Here is a 17,753-nt window from a genome sequence, read left to right as displayed (position 1 = left end):
TGAAGGTGAGAGAAAGTGACGGAGGATGGTGGATGGCGGATTCGAAGTTCGTTCCAACTTTTTCCCGGGAGCCTAAAGCGGCAAGGAGCTTCACCCGAATACTCTATCAACTCCGTACCAAATATCTACTATTTATATACTTGGTCTTCGAGATATAGTACATCTAATGAAACCTATCCTCCTAATTACACAGAGTGAAGAAATTTCAGGCCACCCGTCCTACAATTCTATAGCATACACTTCATCAAAAGATAATGCTTTCTAACTGCCGCCGACACCGGTGAATCGAATATTTACCTCCGTCCCAGTTTCCATCGTGCGATCCGTTCCTGGATCTCCTCCCACGGGAATGAACGAAGCTTATATCCTTCCAGCTCGCCCTCCTGCAGCACCACAGTGGGTTTACCGGTACCCTGTCCCTTGTTCTGGACATTGCCGCCAAAGACTTGTCGCGCAACGCGTCGCAGATCCTCCACGGTCAGTGCTTCGATACGTTCGCACATCTCCTTCACTCCGACCTTACGGCCGTGCACTTGGACCTGACGACCGAGGTCTTCCAGCTCAACCATACGCGACTCCAGGTTCATGAGTAGCGAAGAGCGGAGCTGATTCTTCGCGCGGTTAACCTCCTGCGGCTGCAAGGCTGTGAATCCCGTATCGATCGTCAGTGATTGCAGCTCACGACACATCACCTCCAGCATCTCGGTTGTCCGGGTCGGGCTGCATGATGCGGAGATTCCGAAAATACCGCTATCGGTGTAGCTATGGTTGAATGCAATGCAACTCTCAACCCACCCATGTTGGTTGAGGACGTTTGTGTAGAGGCGGGAATACATTCCCTTGCCCGGACCGCCAGCGGAGAAGGACCCACCCCCTCCGAGAAGTGTCTGGAGAGTTGCAAGGGCATAGATATCGGGATTCGAAATAGGCAGGGCCTCGAAAGCGAGGTGAATATAGCTCAGCCGGGGAAGCATGGGGTTCGCGGGCGGAGGAATCGGTGGAAGAGAAAGGAAGCCACCGGTGTAGTGAGAAGGGCGTGACAAGTCCAAAGACGAGAATGCGGGATCCGTTGGTGTCACAGCTTCATTGGAACCTGAGAGGTTCTTTAAGAACGGTAACTTGGAGAGAAGACCAGACTGCGCCTTCTGTGAGGCCGGCATCAGTCCCTCAGAGACGGTCGCGTTCGAGTTTGCAAGGGTCGTGTCGACACCGGCACCTGACAAAGCAGGACCTTTATTCAACCCTTTGCTCTTCATATCACCGAACAGCTTCTCCGTGAGCTGGACAGCCAACACATGCGGCACACCAGCAAACGCAACGACCATGCGCTCGGGGTTGAAGAAAGTCTCTCGGTATTTTTCCACCACAGCCTTATTAATCTCCCCCAATCTCTCCGCCGGACATAGTAAAGGGTTGCCCAACGTGTTATTCTTGTAAGCAGCTGTATGAACCAACTCAGGTAGGATGAGCTCCGGTTTCGCCCAAATCTCGCCGATTTCGTATTCCGCCGTGGCCAACTGTTGATGGACCTCCTCCTCTGTGATGAGCGGATCACGGATCGTTTCCGCCAAGAGGCTGAGAGTCGTAGGGACTGCCGAGTTAAAGCTGGCGGACTGGTACATCAACGACTCTCGAGACGAGGCGCACTGGATATTACCTCCCAAGTTCTCGAGGGTCTCCAGCATGTCGTCACTGGAGCGAGACTTTGTAGATTTAAAAGCCAATCGATCCATAATGTGACTTACACCCCGTAAACTATCATCCTCATATCGAGAGCCAGCATCGACGTAGACGCCAACGCCGGAAAACGGGCCTGGCAGGGATTCGGTCGCGACACGGATACCATTTGACAGCGTGGTAATCTGGTCTAGCTCTACAGGGTCCTGTAGAGAACAAAGCAGTCGTCAGATCAGAATCAAACACGATATCATGGATATTTGGGAGGAAGGTCTGGGAAATTTTTACCTTGGCAGTGGCTTCGTTGGCGGTAGAAAAGCCTCTGGAGACTGAACGAGGTACGCGGGCAAGTGGCTTTGCAGACTCCACGGCCCGCAACACGGAGCGACGCATCGTCATGATCAGCAGATGGACTGTTGGGGTTGCACCTCGATCGAATTGGTCTTCCCCGTCGGGCTTCTTGAAGCCGTTGCTCGAAGGTTTTGGTTGCAAGGATTTGGCGGAGATTCGGAGATGCTTATCTAATCAGGCACCAGCAATCACCAGTTAGCATCTTGACACATTGAGGGCGATGGCATATTTTGCAGAAAATTCAAATTAAAAGGAAATAGGAGAGAATATCTCCCAGAAATCCAGAAATCAGAGTCGATTACTCAACGGTGGCAAAAGAAGGTGTTCTTCTACAGCAGGTCTAGAATCCCATTGACTAATAGAAGGTATCTGCAGCTTCTAAATCACAAAGCAGTCTATGGCATCTAGAATGAGGCTAATAATCGTTCTCACAGTGTATCCACTTTTCTTTTGTCCAAATATGGACATTAAACGTCTATGAATGTTCTTGTGCCCAAGTGCGATACCAATCGAGGCAAGACGCATTGGCAACACTCGCGCCAATCTTAATATTGAGTCCGCACAGTATCTGCTTCACAGCATTCTCAACCTTCTTGCCATTGGATGTGACGGGGATATCTGGGCAAGCATCTACAACACCAGGGACATGACGAGGGCTCAGCTCCTTGCGGATAGTCGCCTGGATCCGTGCTGCCAGGTCAGACGGTATACTTGAAAATCCATTCTGCGAGCCCAGTTTCACAAACAGAACGACGGTTTCGTCCGTGTCTATTCCTTCTCGTCTGCGTCCCACACAGAGAGAATCCTCAACCTCGTCTGCAAAATGCTTCAGGAGGATATTATAGATCTCCGCGCTTCCAAATCGCACACCAGCGGGCTTCAGAACGCCGTCACTGCGACCCAGCATCATCACGCCTCCCGTTTCGGGGTTCAACCGCACAAAATCGCCATGATGCCAGATGGCCGATCCGAAGACGTCAAAATAACTTTTACGGTATTTTTCGGCTCCCACGGGTCCAGGAGGCCAAAACATGACTGGCTGTGCGGGGAACGGCTTGGTGCAAACTAGGTCGCCGGGCTCATTGGAGGAACTAATATCGTTACCGGCGTAGTCAAACACAGAAACAGCCATCGCAAGAGAGCGGCACTGAATCTCGCCCCTGTAGACGGGAAGAATGGGACAGCAGCTACAGAACAAAGACAAGATATCGGTACCACCGGTGATGGAGCCCAGCATAATATCGGGATGGATGGAGGAGTAGACGTATTCGAAGGTGGAAGGCGCCAGGGGAGATCCAGTACTGAAGATGGCCTTCAGCGATCGAAGGGTCACCGGTCGGTGAGGATGCGTCGTAGGGTTGAGGGATGCCTGTTCAAGGACCGAGAGGTATTTCGCCGAGGTCCCGAAGTGAGTTATCTGCAGTTCATCAATCAGGCGCGGCATTGCCATCTCTCCGCTCCCCCCTTCCGCGTCGAAGGGTCGGAATGGTGAGCCGTCATACAAAATAATGGTCGCACCGCTCGCAAGACCGGAGACCAACCAGTGCCACATCATCCAAGTAACAGTGGTGAAATAGAACAGACGGTCCCCGGGGCGTATATCGCAATGAAGCACGTGTTCTTTCTTATGCTGCAACAACGTTCCAAGAGAGCCATGCACAATGGGCTTCGGCGCCCCGGTAGTACCCGAGGAGTACAAGATATACACCGGATGTTCAGGCGGTAGACTCGCAAATTCAAGGGGCGCTGACTGGTTCCTGGCTGAAGCGAGGAATACTTCATAGCTAGACACGTTCCCCTGAATGGGAGACACTTCCTCGAGGCTGAAATCGTGCGACTTGATGGTCTCGAATATAACCAACTTTTCGAGCTTTGGCAGAGCGGGGATAATTTCACGGAGTTTGGCGTTTGTACCATGCACTTTACCATTGTATAGAGAGGCATTATCGGCGAATAGGATCTTCGGCTCTATCTGGCTCAGACGCTCCAATACCGCATGCACGCCGGTATCGGGGGAGACGCCCGTCCAGAAAGCGCCTATCGAGGTTGTCGCTAGCATCGCAACCACGGTATTTGCATGGTTTCCCAAGAATCCTGCCACTCGATCGCCAGGCTGCAATCCGGCTTCTTTCAGCGCATTGGCGCACTTTCGGACACGATTTCGCAGCTCCTTCCATGAGATATACTCCCGATCAGCCTCCGTAGCGGCGATGATCGCGACGGTATTTTCATCCGGCGCAGCAGCTGGGTAGAGCAGATTCTCGGCAAAATTGAGCTTACATCCCTCAAAGAAGTTGGGTCTAGGAAAGAGAAGCTTGTCCGAGTTTAAAACCTACATAACATTAGAAAATCCTGGCATACATTCGTTTGTAGGACAGCATACCGTACTATATGGGACATGCGCTTTGATGTCGGTATAGTGCCACAGATGCTCCCAGAATTTGGCCGGCTCGGAGATACTCCACTGCCAGAGATCATTGTAGCTATTCAGCGAGGTGCCATAACATTGGTTTGTTTTCCTCATAAAGTCATATATTTGCGTATTGGTGGGAGAGGAGTGACGCCATAGCTCTTTCGAACCGGAGGAGGTGCCGTTCAAACCATTCAAGGACATGATTGCGATTGCCGGCCCTCTTCCCACAGGATCTCCAGTATACGTGCCGAACAAGTGACTGGCTATGAGTGACTCAATGCTAGATACACCTTTGTTGGAGAATTCCGAATCACGCGTTCAAATACTGGGCGAGCAGACCGAAGGGAGTGAATAGAGAATAGTCATCCCCTTGAGCAGTCTATATGAGAAGAATCAGGGAATGCGCCGTGGATAGCCAGGCGGAAGAGAGGCCCGCTCACCCGCTCAGCAACCCGTATCTGGGGCGGAAATTTCCGGAGAAACTGTGGGTTGGGGAGAAAAGACCCGCCAGAACGTGATTGGGATGATTTGTTGACCCAGAGCATATGAAGGAGGGGTAATCTCACTGATAACTGAAGAAAATGTTGTGATGCTTATTGCCGAGCGTAGCGTCACATTTTATTTTATAGTATGGAATCTGCCTGACTGTTTAGGCAGTGGAATGACTCTCTTTACAGGAAATAACAATAGAGGCAGGGGCAATCGGGTGCTTTTGTCATCTCACTGAATTGATTTGAGTGGATCTAAATGTAAGTAAAGAAGTATTCAATAGCATTTATGAATAGTTCTGATTTATTGGGTCTTTTGATTCTATCCACCAGAATTTCTTATTATACTTTTTCGTGTTGAAAATTCTAAATTTTCTTACCATAGGTCAGAATGAAATAATGCTTGGCATACACTGATTAGGGCTTTTGAGCAAATGATAAGCCTTTACTAAGAACTATATAGTCCACGACTATTCCATGGTCATAGTACTCTATATAATATTCTATAGAAAATAGCAGTCTCAGGAAATCTTAGCCAAACCTAAATTCCAAATCCTAAGATATAGAGCTGAAATGAGTTTTATTATTGGTTAGTGCACTGCATTAGTAGATTTGTTAGTACATTACCCGGAAGCTGCACGCTATTTTTTATTAACCAACCCTTCAAAAGCGTGATAAATTTAAGAAATTTAATTAAGGGCTGTATCTAGAATATCCACTTTAAATATACAAATTCATTCCCCAAAGAGTGGCATGCTGTAAAGAAACTACACAGCATCCTACACTTCCGTCACTCTCCGGGTTGGAGAATCCCCATATCCCTGGTCAGATACAGATACATCGCAGGACGTCGCGTGGGACTCCCAATCTTCTCTCACCCCGTCTGTGCCGGTAGGGAAGAGATAGGAGATAAATCCACCACGGAAGGAAAGGAGACCACTTCCCAGAATCCGGGCATACCGTTATCAGACACCCGGAGATTTGGATCAAAGAGCGTACCCATCGGACGATCGATGATATTGACATCGTTGCTGGACTATAGAAGAGTCCTACTCGTCATCATGCACGACCTTGGCATCATCGGAAAGTAAAGTATCCTGATAGAGGCACAGATCCTATAAATCTGCGGTTCTCTCTCGAATATATCCGAAAAGAATATCATCAGAACGTCCTTCGGACCGAGTGTGATGTTTACGATATCCGGTTGGATGGATTAAAAGGTTCTTCAGACGAGCTCTGAAACCCTCTTGACGCCGAATCGAAGACTATAGGCAGTTTATCTGTCGAAATAGAGACAGTTCCTAAGCTTTTCTGTATCAGATAGTTCTCGACACGACGTTTATTCCCCAGAGGATCATCGGGAGTACGGTCAGTGCCATTCTAGTTGCGACCATGTTAAACAGGGAAGATTATGCCCTGGGGGAGGGACTGGAACATGAACATACACGATGACAGGGAGGTATTTGGCCATCTCGAGGGTCTTTCACTGCAGCTCGATGCTTCAAGATTAGCAGATAAACAGCAGGCATGGTTGCATAAGGCCAAACGCGCAGCTCTGAGGATCATGTTAGTTTCAGATAAGAATATGGGTCACGTAGACATACTAGTAGTAAACTGACGTCAAGGAGACAAAGAGTCTGACAGAACAATGTAAGGAGGAACCCTCATGTTCGATCGAAGCCACGAAGCCAATGTACCACAGGGACAAATTCTGACTTGCTCCAGTTTCTCCAACGGCTGTCACCGGAACGGACCATCTTTCCCTGGGAGAAGTCATCAGAACCCGGATAGACAATCACGAACGGGTCGGTCATGGCAATTGCAAACTCGCATTGCCAGATGAGAATCCGTTTCAGAGCAGACTTGACATGGGGTGTATAGACCACTGCATCACAGTCGTCTTCCTACAAGTCCTCGAATGATAGCGACAGTGCTGGTGCACGAACCCGATCTAGGACAAATTGAATTGGACGATGCATGCCCAGGGGGATCACCCGTCGAAGGATGCAGGCCACCAGAGTCTTTTCAGTTTTCGCTGATCGTGCCGACGGGAGGGAGGCAAGGAGCTGCATTGATGTGCGTTTGTCTCGTGCGCATGATGAATGGCCTCGGCGGGCTAGGTCGAATTGCAATTACCTTCGGTGCTGGAATTGAAGAAACTCAAGAGCAAGGCCGTTTGGATAGCAGTACGCTGTCTGTCTCACGCCTGAGCCGTATAATAACTACCACTTGGCTAGTCTGAGCACTGAAGCCGTGCACATATCATTAACATGCCCATTATGCTATACAGGTAGAAAAATTCCTCTCCAAATACCAAATGATATCGGAGACATTGTGCCAGGTGTAAGGATTGTGTATCATTTCTGGGCGAAGGAAGCAGAACAATACATTGTCATTGAAAGGTTGATACATAATCACTAGAGTGAATATTCCTCTGTTAATTATAATCCAGTTTCGAGTCGACGCAGGCAATGTTTGAGTACGCAATATCAAGTATCAGGGGGTTAGTGTCGCAGATTGTTGACTTGGTGGAACTTCTTATTAAGCGTTCAGTGATCAGGATGATGCTCAGGAGATGAAGGATTTTCGGCAGACGGATTAGAATGTTTATATTGAATGCTTGAATTACTGCTCTAGTACTTATATCCGTATGTCTGTGTAAGCGGCTGTCGGTTAGACGTGCCTCGGGATCGGTAAACTCAGTACCTATGAGTACAACCAACTCTTTAACCTGCATTATTCTATCATTTGTTATATCTATCATCTATAATACTTATTACATTATCCATTATAATATCCAATATCATCATAACTACCGTATTCCAAAACCTCGCCCTCGAACGACAGGGAAATATTTTCATCATCGCGATGCAGAAAAGCCCTGAAAATCGACTGGACCAACAATTCTGCCAGGAAATAATTCGCGCTTTCAACAGCATCTGTGAGACTCTAGGGCCCAATTCGGAGGGTGCTGTTATCACGCGCGGCCAAGACTCCAAGTTCTTCTGCACGGTATACATACCCTACTACAAATATTTTGGGCATAATGGTAAATACTAATCATATTAGGGGCTTGACCTCGAGGAATGTGAACGAAATCCTAACGCCAATGCAGATGGATTCTACCCTGTCTGTCCCAAATATCCAAACATACAGACAGATGAATCCATGATTGATTCCCGGGATGATAGTTACTCCACACGATTCTCGACTTCCCCCTTCCCACCATCGCCCTCGTAACAGGCCACACCTTTGGGGCCGGCTGTCCACTCGCCTTTGCGCACGACTACCGCATCATGAACTCGCGGCGCGGATTCATGTGCATGCCGCCTGTGGACCTGGGATGTATTTCCCGGGGGTGGGTGTGCTTCCTCGTCTGAAACTGCATCCGCAGGTAGCACGTAAGGTGCTTCTCGAGGGACACCGATTCAGCGGCAAAGAGGCTTTGCAGGATGGATTGGTTGATGCGATTGCGGAGCCGGAGGATATGCTGCTTGTGGCGGTGGAGTTGGCGAGGAAATGGGCGCCTAAGGCAAAGGCTGGGTTCGTCTCTTTTTTGTTTTATGGTTGTTTATTTTATTTTACTGATGTTAATTTTTCACAGTGTTTATGGACTGTTGGGATCGGAACTCCGGGGAGAGATGAGTCGTAGTTTGCAGCAGATCAGTTACGTTCATAGTCGGTCGACTTTTTCGCCGGGCATATCTAAGATCTAAGGACATTGCCGGATATGTATATAGACTGTGGACAGTTGTTCTGCCCCTGATATCCTCAAGCATGTGTACCGGTTTGTGCAGGCTTGAATCTAGACGGAGTTCTATTCTATATGTATGATGGTTTGCCTCGTGGATTTGCTAGTTTGGCGGCGAAGGTGTACACAACTGGTGATAGAGTATCAGGTTCGAGTGACGACGACTTTCTAGACTGTAGCATTGGCATATGAGCTAGAGATAGTATAAACTATACAATAAGAATTCAGTTCCAACAACAGAAAGAAAGAGAATGGTTTAAGCGAGAGACAGACTGGAAAGGAGAGGGACTATTACCGCTAATAAATGTGATCCCTGCTACCCTAATTAACCAGCACTGGAGGTAATTAGTATGACTAAATAATCCATGGAAATCTCCGTCTCTCGGTTCAACCTCTTCACTCTGAAAGAGAGAAAAATGGAAATTAGAAGTGACCACATATGCATGTTTCTCCCACTCTTCTAGCCTGCAAGATGCTTGATATACATAGAAAGAACTGTTAGCCTCTGTCAACATACCGGCTTGGAGCAATATAAGCAAGTGTGGCCGGGAATGGTAGCGAACAGACACTTAAGAGGTCCCCACCAAAGGATTACCAAATAGCACAAGAAGACCGAGGCATCCAAAGACGAAACCGAGCAGATAAAGGGTAAGTAATATGCGATGCAATATGTCTAAACGGAGTACTTTTCTTTCAGTCATAAGGATTAGGAAGGCGCTTGGATCTGCGTCACTGTGGTTGAGTACTGGACTATATGTAGTATCTACGTGTCCCATCAATGTGTTAAGTATCAGTCAACATTTGGAGGTACACAGAACATTTACTACATGTCGGCAGGGTAGTAACTAAGTACGTATATTAGTAAAATTCAGCGGTTATTCTCTCTTCTTTCAGGCTTAAAAGAGTGGAAGTATGAGAACTTCTTATTTTCTTTTTATATTTATTTTTTGTCCCTATTTATGTACTCTGTAGGTGCCGAGTGCTAGTTTTTTGTTTCACTTCTATTAGACTGCAGGTGGCTATATACAATTAAAAATTTGTCATAACTAGGTATCGAAGTCTCTACCAGTATTGTCTCCTGTATTTTTGATTTGTTTGTGATGGACATCTGAATTTTTTAAGGCCAGTAAAACTCCATACAATACTCCTATTTATAAGGAACGAGTTTAAGGTCGAGTACAGAATACAAACTATAACCGTGCAATCAAGTAAATAGCGTGAGAATAGTCGACTTTTTTATGTATCTAATGTGTTATCCTGGTTGAGATGTGCGTAAGAGATGATACTTGTCCGCAGGCCCCTTTACAGAAGTACCTTTTCCCCTTTCTACAAGTGCACATAGTACTGCACATACTTAGTATGCACACAAAGTGGTATTAATTGTTTATTAGTCTGGCTAAGTACTGTAAAACGCCGTGTTATTACTAATGGAGTACAGTGAGGTAGTATACTGTAAGGCGCCATACCCGAATAGGCAAGGACCGCAAGGGGAAATGCACAGTTTTCCACAGTCATCCGGATTGCTCGGAGTCTCTCCTGGCGCTCTTCCAACTTCGACTTCACTCCCTTCGCTCTTTCCTCTCTTCGTCCATCCCACCACCCACACCTTGTATTTGCTGCTTCAACCACATTGGTCCTACTCCTTATGCTCCTCGTAACTGTGTGACTGACTTTCGCGGTCTCATTCCTTGTCCCTCGTTCCGACTCCCGTTGATCCAACGCCATTGAGTGGAGGACCGGATCACTAACTTCAGTAACACGATTCTCCCATCTCGAGGACCTTACCTGTCTGTCTGTCGCGCCGTACTCTTGCGATGCCTCGCAGATCTGCCAATTCATCTTCTACCAGCGACCCTTCCATCACTTCTCCTGCCCCTGGAAAGGGTAGCAGCATACCCATCAAAGCGCCTCCCGCGAAACCCAATCGTCTGACCCAGTTCTTCTCGACCTCTCCCAAGTCGAAGTCCGAACCGCCGGTTGCTCAAGCGGCTCTACAGGCAGTCAGTGGGGCCACTGCCACCCCTCCCATCAGTTCGGCCTCCCTATCGCTACCGACCATCTCTCTCTCTACCGCGACCGCGGATAACCCCAATATGGACGAGCCACCGACCACGCTCTTTCAGCCTCCTTCGCCCGAGGAAGCCCGCCGACTGGCGAAGCAGCATGCCCAATTTGGACCCATCGGTCATCCGAGCCACCGGTATTCAAGCCAGCACCCCGGCGGTGAATTTCCCGAGCCCATTATGGACGAGCCTCCATACTACTACCTTCTCACCACCTATATCAGTTACCTCATCTTAATTGCGTTTGGGCACGTCCGTGACTTCTTTGGGAAACGTTTCCGCGAGGAAAATTACCGTCATCTGAAACCTCGCAATGGGTACGGTGCACTCAACAGTGACTTTGACAACTTCTACGTCCGCCGTCTGAAGCTGCGGATCAACGATTGCTTTGAACGTCCGGTTACTGGTGTCCCCGGAAGATATATCACACTGATTGATCGCGGCACGGATGACCACAACAAGAGTTTCTACTTAACCGGAACCACAACCGACACGTTGAACCTCAGCTCGTACAATTACCTAGGATTCGCTCAGTCGGAAGGCCCGTGCGCAGATATCGCCGAAGAGGCTGTGAGAAAGTACGGCATCGTTGCACCCAGCACTCGTGCTGAGGCCGGAACGCAGGACCTTCACGTGGAACTTGAGGATCTGATCGCCAGGTTCGTCGGTAAAGAGGCTTCAATGGTCTTCTCCATGGGTTTCGGTACCAATGCAAACGTCTTTCCAGCTTTGGTCAGCAAAGGCTGTCTAATCATTTCTGACGAACTGAACCATGCATCTATTCGCTTTGGGTCGCGCCTTTCTGGAGCTTCTATCGGCATGTTCAAGCACAATGATATGAAGGATCTAGAAACCAAACTCCGAGAGGCCATCAGCCAGGGACAGCCACGCACCCATCGGCCTTGGAAGAAGATCTTGGTTGTGGTGGAGGGCCTCTATTCCATGGAAGGGTCGATGTGTAATTTGCCCGGGTTGATTGCCTTGAAGCGACGCTACAAGTTCCATCTATTTGTTGATGAGGCACACTCGATCGGGGCCATTGGACCCAGGGGACGAGGTGTCTGTGATTACTTTGGTATTGATACGAAAGAGGTCGATATTCTCATGGGCACGCTCACAAAATCCTTTGGCGCCAATGGTGGATATATTGCTGCCGACAAGATGATGATTGACACACTCCGTTCGACTAATTCTGGCGTCATCTACGGCGAATCCCCCTGCCCCGCTGTCTTAGAGCAGATCTCTTCAGCCCTTCGGATCATCAATGGGGAGCTTATTCCAGGCCAGGGTGAAGAGAGACTGCAGCGTTTGGCCTTCAACTCCCGATATCTTCGTCTGGGCCTGAAGCGCCTTGGCTTTATTGTGTACGGGCATGATGATTCCCCCATTATACCCATTCTCCTCTTTAATCCAGCAAAGATGCCTGCCTTCTCCCACGAGATGCTGAGGCGGAAGATTTCCGTCGTTGTCGTTGGCTATCCGGCTACACCACTGGTTTCCTCCCGAGCCCGGTTCTGTGTCTCCGCAGCGCATACGAAGGAAGATCTCGACCGCATCCTCGCCGCGTGCGACGAAATTGGAAATGTCCTGCAGCTCAAATTCTCCACCGGGGTTGCTGGTGGTGCTCTGCCGGCGAATGACGAGATGACCCCGCCTCCGGAGATGGACAAGGAGTCCCATCGCCAGCAGAGCCCCAATATGATCCCTCCCCGCTGGCGGCTTGAAGATGTCGTCAGGCGTGGCGTTCAAGATGCCAAGTCGCCCCTATACTAGCACATTATCAGTACATTCGGTGCTTTTGCATATATTTGGAAGGAGTTCATACTCGGTTTTTCATGGACTCGGTTGATGCTGGTCATGCCGTGTCTGATTTTCCATTTCTTCGCCATTTTATATCTTTTTATTTTAATTTCACACACATCATGAGAGAAAAGGTCCGATTCGAATAAAACAATCACGGATCGTTGAACATTAGATCAATGCATATGAGAGTGTCGCTCCGAATTGGTCTATTCTCTCTTCTCCAAGTTTCGGCTACTCCTAGTTGTGTACAGCCGGATTGCAACGGTGACTCGTTTTTCCCCATCACTTCTTGTTCTTCAACTCCAGATGTCCGGCCCTCGCTATCGGCAGATAGACACCTATTGTTGGCTATTCGACCCACCAAGTGCTGGAGCGCTGTGACTAGAGCTGGTCTTTCTGTTTAAATCCCGAGGCTCCTGATTGTATGTTAATGAGTTTGATGATAAGGGTGGGAATGGACGGAGTGCCATCTGACGGCGCATGGTGGTCAGAACTATTAAAATGCTTATAATCAGATGACTGTTAATTTGATTCTCATTCTGTCATATTATTAATTCTTATACGATATATAGACAGGTATTAAAATCCTGCCTCGGCCGAAATTTCTATAAGATATCTGCAGGGAAATACGCTATAGTCTATATTACCTTTTCCATTCTCCGACAGAAGATCTTTAACCTCCCTAGGCACATCACTTTCTATAGATCTTATGTATTCTAGTAAAATATAAGCCTATGGGTGATTAGCAAGGTCCTGGTAAATTCTGATATTATTCATACAATATATAGTAGGCTCTAACAGCTCGGAAAACAACAGCTGTGAATAATGAAACAGTGAGTAAGCAAGAGGGAAAGTGATGTAATGTAGATACAGTAGGAATAACAAAATATAAAATAAAACAAATCTATACATTGGCTGTACCATACAAGGTCTTTAGTATCTTGTAAATTGCTTTTTTTGTATCAGGCATTCCATCAAGTACTATGCGTAGACTTTTTATTTTATAGATATTACACAAGCATTGTGTCTTTGTTTTTGTCTTTCTAAATCACAGTTTTATTCTATTAGTATCCCCGAGCTCAAAATGCTGATACTATGTAACTATTCCTTCACTCCTCTCACTCTTACCTATCTCATTCCTACCTACACAAATTATCCTTCAACACGTTCGCTCCTCAAAATCTTCGGCCATTGATTCCATCTGATCTTTATGTTATCTTGGGCTGTCAGAAACTGTCTAGGCACTTCAGTCTTCCTCATCTCCAGAGAAAAGCGTAGAACAGGAGCTCTCGCTTGTACCCACTGTTTGCCGTCCGATTTATTGGAGTTCTACAATCTTCCTGGTCACTCTTTTATGGGATGAGAAGACGTAGAGCAGAAGATCTCGCCTGCACCCACCGTCTGTCGCCGTTTCGGAAAGGTGTAGAGCAGAAGCTCGCGCCTGTACTCACTCTCTCCTCGTGAGTCGAAGCTGCACTAATAGTACGCACAAGGAGATTCTAGTGATGCTCAATATATATGGGTTTTCTAACACTAAGAAGTCTTTAGAATAAAATGGTCACTGTTTCGAAGGATGACTTCGATAGTGCTCTTGAAGCAGCCATATCGAGAAGGGAATTCGTGTACCGCAACTTCTACTCCTTCCATTTTCACATGGGAGGATGATGATGTAAATGCTGATCGTGACGAGGTGTCCTTTGAATTGCTCAGTTCCTGGGGGTTCCTTCCTCAGAGGCCTACATCATCCCCTCAGATGAACCACTACCAGCTTTCGAGTCGAGTACTCGAATTATGAGCCTTCTGTGGCGCGCAATTACCATTACAGGCCGAAGCATTGCGATTATTCACTATGCTGGCCATGGGGGCCCAAACAATCTTAACAACCTTGCTCTCACTAACGATAGACGAGGGGAAGGCCTGGCTGTAAATAGCTTTTTACTCATCATTGCCACTGACTTAATGTTAAACAAGTTGATGTGATTGGTACTTGTGATTGCTGCTACAGTTTCTTGGAAAAAATAGTAGGAAAACTAGAGAGGTCCCCCTCAATGCAATTTCCCGCCTAATATATTAAATAGTAAATAGATAATGTTACATACTACTTCTAGAGCAACTTCTTCCTAAATACACCAAAAGATAGCACGTAATCCCAACATCGTCCGCTATAGCATATATAGATTTTCTATAATATTTATTACTCCAGTTATGGTTAATCTACCATGAACAATATAATTTTAACCCATAGGATCCCGGCTATGTAACTGCTTGCTTGGTAGGTAGTGATGTTCCCAATTCTAATCGGAGTGATATACCACACCTTGTATAGGACGACTCTAAATCTACCAACAAATCACATAAAGGTATCTTCTCCCCGGAAGTAACAACGCAAGTGCTATGCAATAGCCTTGTAAACGAGACGGAAGTAGCTCGAGGAAGGAATCCAAAAATGATAACTCAAAAAAAGGATACAACACCCAATACGCCCGTGACCGATATGCAAATACCACTACCATGACTGTGGTCTTGAGAATGGCCCACTATTCTATGCATAATTCTTGATTGGCCACTTCCAATCAATGGGACATATTCGATAATCACCGAAATCAAGTACAAGAGTAAATATGATAGGAAGCCCAAACATCCAAAAAAAAAAAAAAAGACAACCCATCAATAGGGAATGATATAGTCATCAGGTCATTATATTTCGTTTCAAATCCTGCTAGATGCAGGTACCAATCGCAACCTAAAAGAAGACAAAATTGTATCATCAAACTGAGCCGTATCTTTCTCGCTCTTCGTTGAGAAGGGCTCGTCGTTCTTCCGATGTGATTTCCCGTTCGGGGGAAACAGAGGGGATCCAGCCCCTCATCCAGCCACGGACGCGGGCCAAGTGACTGCGTCCGCCTTTTGGATCTTCCACTTCTATAATGGATTCTCCGTCGTCGGATCCATACATGAGGAATTGAACGCCCATGAAACCGTCGAGGCCGAGCACACCAAATGCGCCGAGGAAGAAAGGAATGGCAAGGCCGACCCATTCGAGACGGCTGTTGCCATCGGCATCGGCCCATCCGCCCCCTCCATAGGGGGGGAAATCGTACCAAGCGTTCGGGTTTGTCAGAAGAGACGCGGAGTAGAAGAAGTTGCCGCCGAATGCAGCCATGAAGAGGAGTGGTGATAGTCCCGATGTGCTCTTGCGGCGGTAGTTTTTGTATAGCTGAGGCGGCCGGGAGCCGAGATAGAGCACCGTTGACATCCACGAGATGATCCGGCCGAAGATTTCAGTTGTATTTTCGTTGGTCGGGGACTCGGAGTCCAACCCTGTCGGAGATGCATTGGCTACAACAGCACAAAGCATTGACGCTAATAACACAGTGCGAGTGGCCGATGCTGGGAGGAAACTGTGGCCGCGGCTAGTTCGGGTCACCGATCGACGGGAGGTCCTCAGTTTCTCGTTGGAGTAAGACTGTGACTCGCCGTCTGTCAAACTAAGGGACGAGCTCTTCAAATCTGTCATGTCCTTGGTATCGGACCGGGGCGGTGCCGCTGAGGCAGGTTCACAGGTAAAGGTATTATTCTCACTGAAAGACACTCCTTCTAAGACGCTCCCAGTCTCGTCATCATGATGATGAGAGTAAGACAGATGGCAATAATCATCCCCACGCCCTTTGTAATGTGTGTACCAGAAATATTGGAAGACGAGGGTCACGTCGACACATACGTAGTATGCGGCAATGACTACTTGCCAACCGGCCTGGCGTGTGAGCAGGGCACCCAAGAGGTTACTCGTGTCGCCCAGACACCATTCTACCAGGAAGAACAGAGATAACCCTGACGTCGACTGTAGCTGGTAGTTTTTGTATATTTGGGGTAGCTGTGCGAAAAGCCATGAAACGATGCTGAGGGTCCCAAGCACGGAGGACACGAGGGCAAGAGGCGTAGGCAGGCAAATATGCAGATACGAAGACAGAGAGGCCAAGAATGCGGATGACGGCTCGCAATGTTGAGGTAGAGATGCATAGAACATCTGATCTAGTAAAGGCGGGGGCATATTTATCGATATATTCTTTGAAACGGTGTTTCCCACCCTGAGGATCTAGTATGTATAGCCAATGTGGGAGGGGCGAAGTGCGGCTGAGTCGTGTGCAGCCGGAGAGGACGATCTAATAGGGAAAGTAATGGCACAGAAACTCTTTCTCTCTCTAGAAGTAGGGGACAATGGAACGAGAAGAAAGATAGGATAGAGGAAAGAAGAGAAAGAGGTGGGGATAGGACAGAGGTGATTAACAGAGAAGAGAAAGGAGTCACACTCCATGCTTGGATTGGGTCACGAGCCGAGTAGTCATGATCGTGTCGATAAGTCACCGGGACCGATAAGTTCAATAACTGATTAATGGGCATGATAAGCCTATCATCCCCGTCCTGGCTCCCTGATTGGTCCAGACCCACCCCCTCCGATTGTCGGCTGTATCATGTATCTGGGGGAACGGCACCCGTTCGTCGTACCTGCTTGGATACCCCAGTCACTGCAGCTAGAGAGACACTTCCACAACCTTCGTTGGTTATGGATCAAATCTGGATAAGCAGTTGTCTGGTCATGGAAGCGGTTACAATCTTGGTTCCGATTGCGGTACCAGATTAATGGATAAGCATGGTGACATTCTCTCTGGCTGACACTATTATTAGTCATATTGTCGGGTAATAATTGTTTGGTAGTTTCAAGTGGCAATAGTCGCATATCGCATATAAACCAGAGCAAGATGCGGACCTACTCGAGCATCTCGAGGAGAAACTACAAAGGCTTGAGATAATAAGGTACGAGTGCCTCGATCATACATTATGATGCATAGCCCCTAAATGGAAACAAATTTTAGATGGCGTGGCCGACTCGGTTGTCCCTCTCCTATGTTCAACCATCTCAATAATCGTCACCCAGTGTGCCTTGTGTATGTGTCGAAGGCTTGTCGTGGATACTGTTACAGGATGGTCTCTTCAATGCACTATATCCGGTCTCTCAGCGGGAGGAAAGATGAGGCCTCTATGGAGGAATCAATGCCAGTGATTACTCCCATGTTTGGACAGTCTGGGCCTAAAGTGCTGCAATCGGCGTTAGGGAGCGGGAACCCATCTTCCCGCTCAGGCCTGGCACCTTTGGTTTCAGGTTCCATTGGTTTGGAGGGGTTTGGTATTATCGTTTACTTCGTTCA

General features: G+C 47.7%; 6 protein-coding genes across 6 annotated transcripts; 2 read left to right on the top strand and 4 right to left on the bottom strand.

Moving 5' to 3' along the window:
- Positions 1-293: 293 nt before the first annotated feature.
- MAS2 (mitochondrial-processing protease subunit alpha) lies at positions 294-2,240 on the bottom strand (the record flags this gene model as incomplete). The annotated part of the gene is made up of 3 exons (XM_033565533.1): positions 294-1,883; positions 1,966-2,198; positions 2,237-2,240. 3 exons carry the CDS (start codon positions 2,238-2,240, stop codon positions 294-296), a joined length of 1,827 nt encoding a protein of 608 aa, XP_033431290.1.
- Positions 2,241-2,503: 263 nt separating this feature from the next.
- Positions 2,504-4,642, bottom strand: ATNIH1004_000827 (acetoacetate--CoA ligase family protein; the record flags this gene model as incomplete). Its single annotated transcript, XM_033565532.1, has 2 exons — positions 2,504-4,360; positions 4,412-4,642. The coding sequence occupies 2 exons, from the start codon at positions 4,640-4,642 to the stop codon at positions 2,504-2,506; spliced, it is 2,088 nt and encodes a 695-aa protein (XP_033431289.1).
- Positions 4,643-6,593: 1,951 nt separating this feature from the next.
- ATNIH1004_000826 (uncharacterized protein) lies at positions 6,594-7,001 on the bottom strand (the record flags this gene model as incomplete). Its single annotated transcript, XM_033565531.1, has 2 exons — positions 6,594-6,833; positions 6,876-7,001. 2 exons carry the CDS (start codon positions 6,999-7,001, stop codon positions 6,594-6,596), a joined length of 366 nt encoding a protein of 121 aa, XP_033431288.1.
- A 796-nt stretch (positions 7,002-7,797) lies between these two features.
- On the top strand, positions 7,798-8,645 carry ATNIH1004_000825 (uncharacterized protein; the record flags this gene model as incomplete). The annotated part of the gene is made up of 3 exons (XM_033565530.1): positions 7,798-7,978; positions 8,121-8,472; positions 8,534-8,645. The coding sequence occupies 3 exons, from the start codon at positions 7,798-7,800 to the stop codon at positions 8,643-8,645; spliced, it is 645 nt and encodes a 214-aa protein (XP_033431287.1).
- Positions 8,646-10,494: 1,849 nt separating this feature from the next.
- On the top strand, positions 10,495-12,516 carry lcb2 (putative serine palmitoyltransferase 2; the record flags this gene model as incomplete). The annotated part of the gene is made up of 1 exon (XM_033565529.1): positions 10,495-12,516. The coding sequence occupies one exon, from the start codon at positions 10,495-10,497 to the stop codon at positions 12,514-12,516; it is 2,022 nt and encodes a 673-aa protein (XP_033431286.1).
- Positions 12,517-15,313: 2,797 nt separating this feature from the next.
- On the bottom strand, positions 15,314-16,573 carry ATNIH1004_000823 (PQ-loop repeat-containing protein; the record flags this gene model as incomplete). The annotated part of the gene is made up of 1 exon (XM_033565528.1): positions 15,314-16,573. One exon carries the CDS (start codon positions 16,571-16,573, stop codon positions 15,314-15,316), a length of 1,260 nt encoding a protein of 419 aa, XP_033431285.1.
- Between the last annotated feature and the right edge of the window lie 1,180 nt (positions 16,574-17,753).

Source organism: Aspergillus tanneri (genome assembly GCF_003426965.1).
Source record: "Aspergillus tanneri strain NIH1004 chromosome Unknown AapTan_2_pilon_pilon_pilon, whole genome shotgun sequence".
NCBI lineage: Eukaryota > Fungi > Ascomycota > Eurotiomycetes > Eurotiales > Aspergillaceae > Aspergillus > Aspergillus tanneri.
The sequence above is the reverse complement of the archived record's forward strand: the minus strand, read 5'-3'. Positions and strand labels throughout refer to the sequence as shown.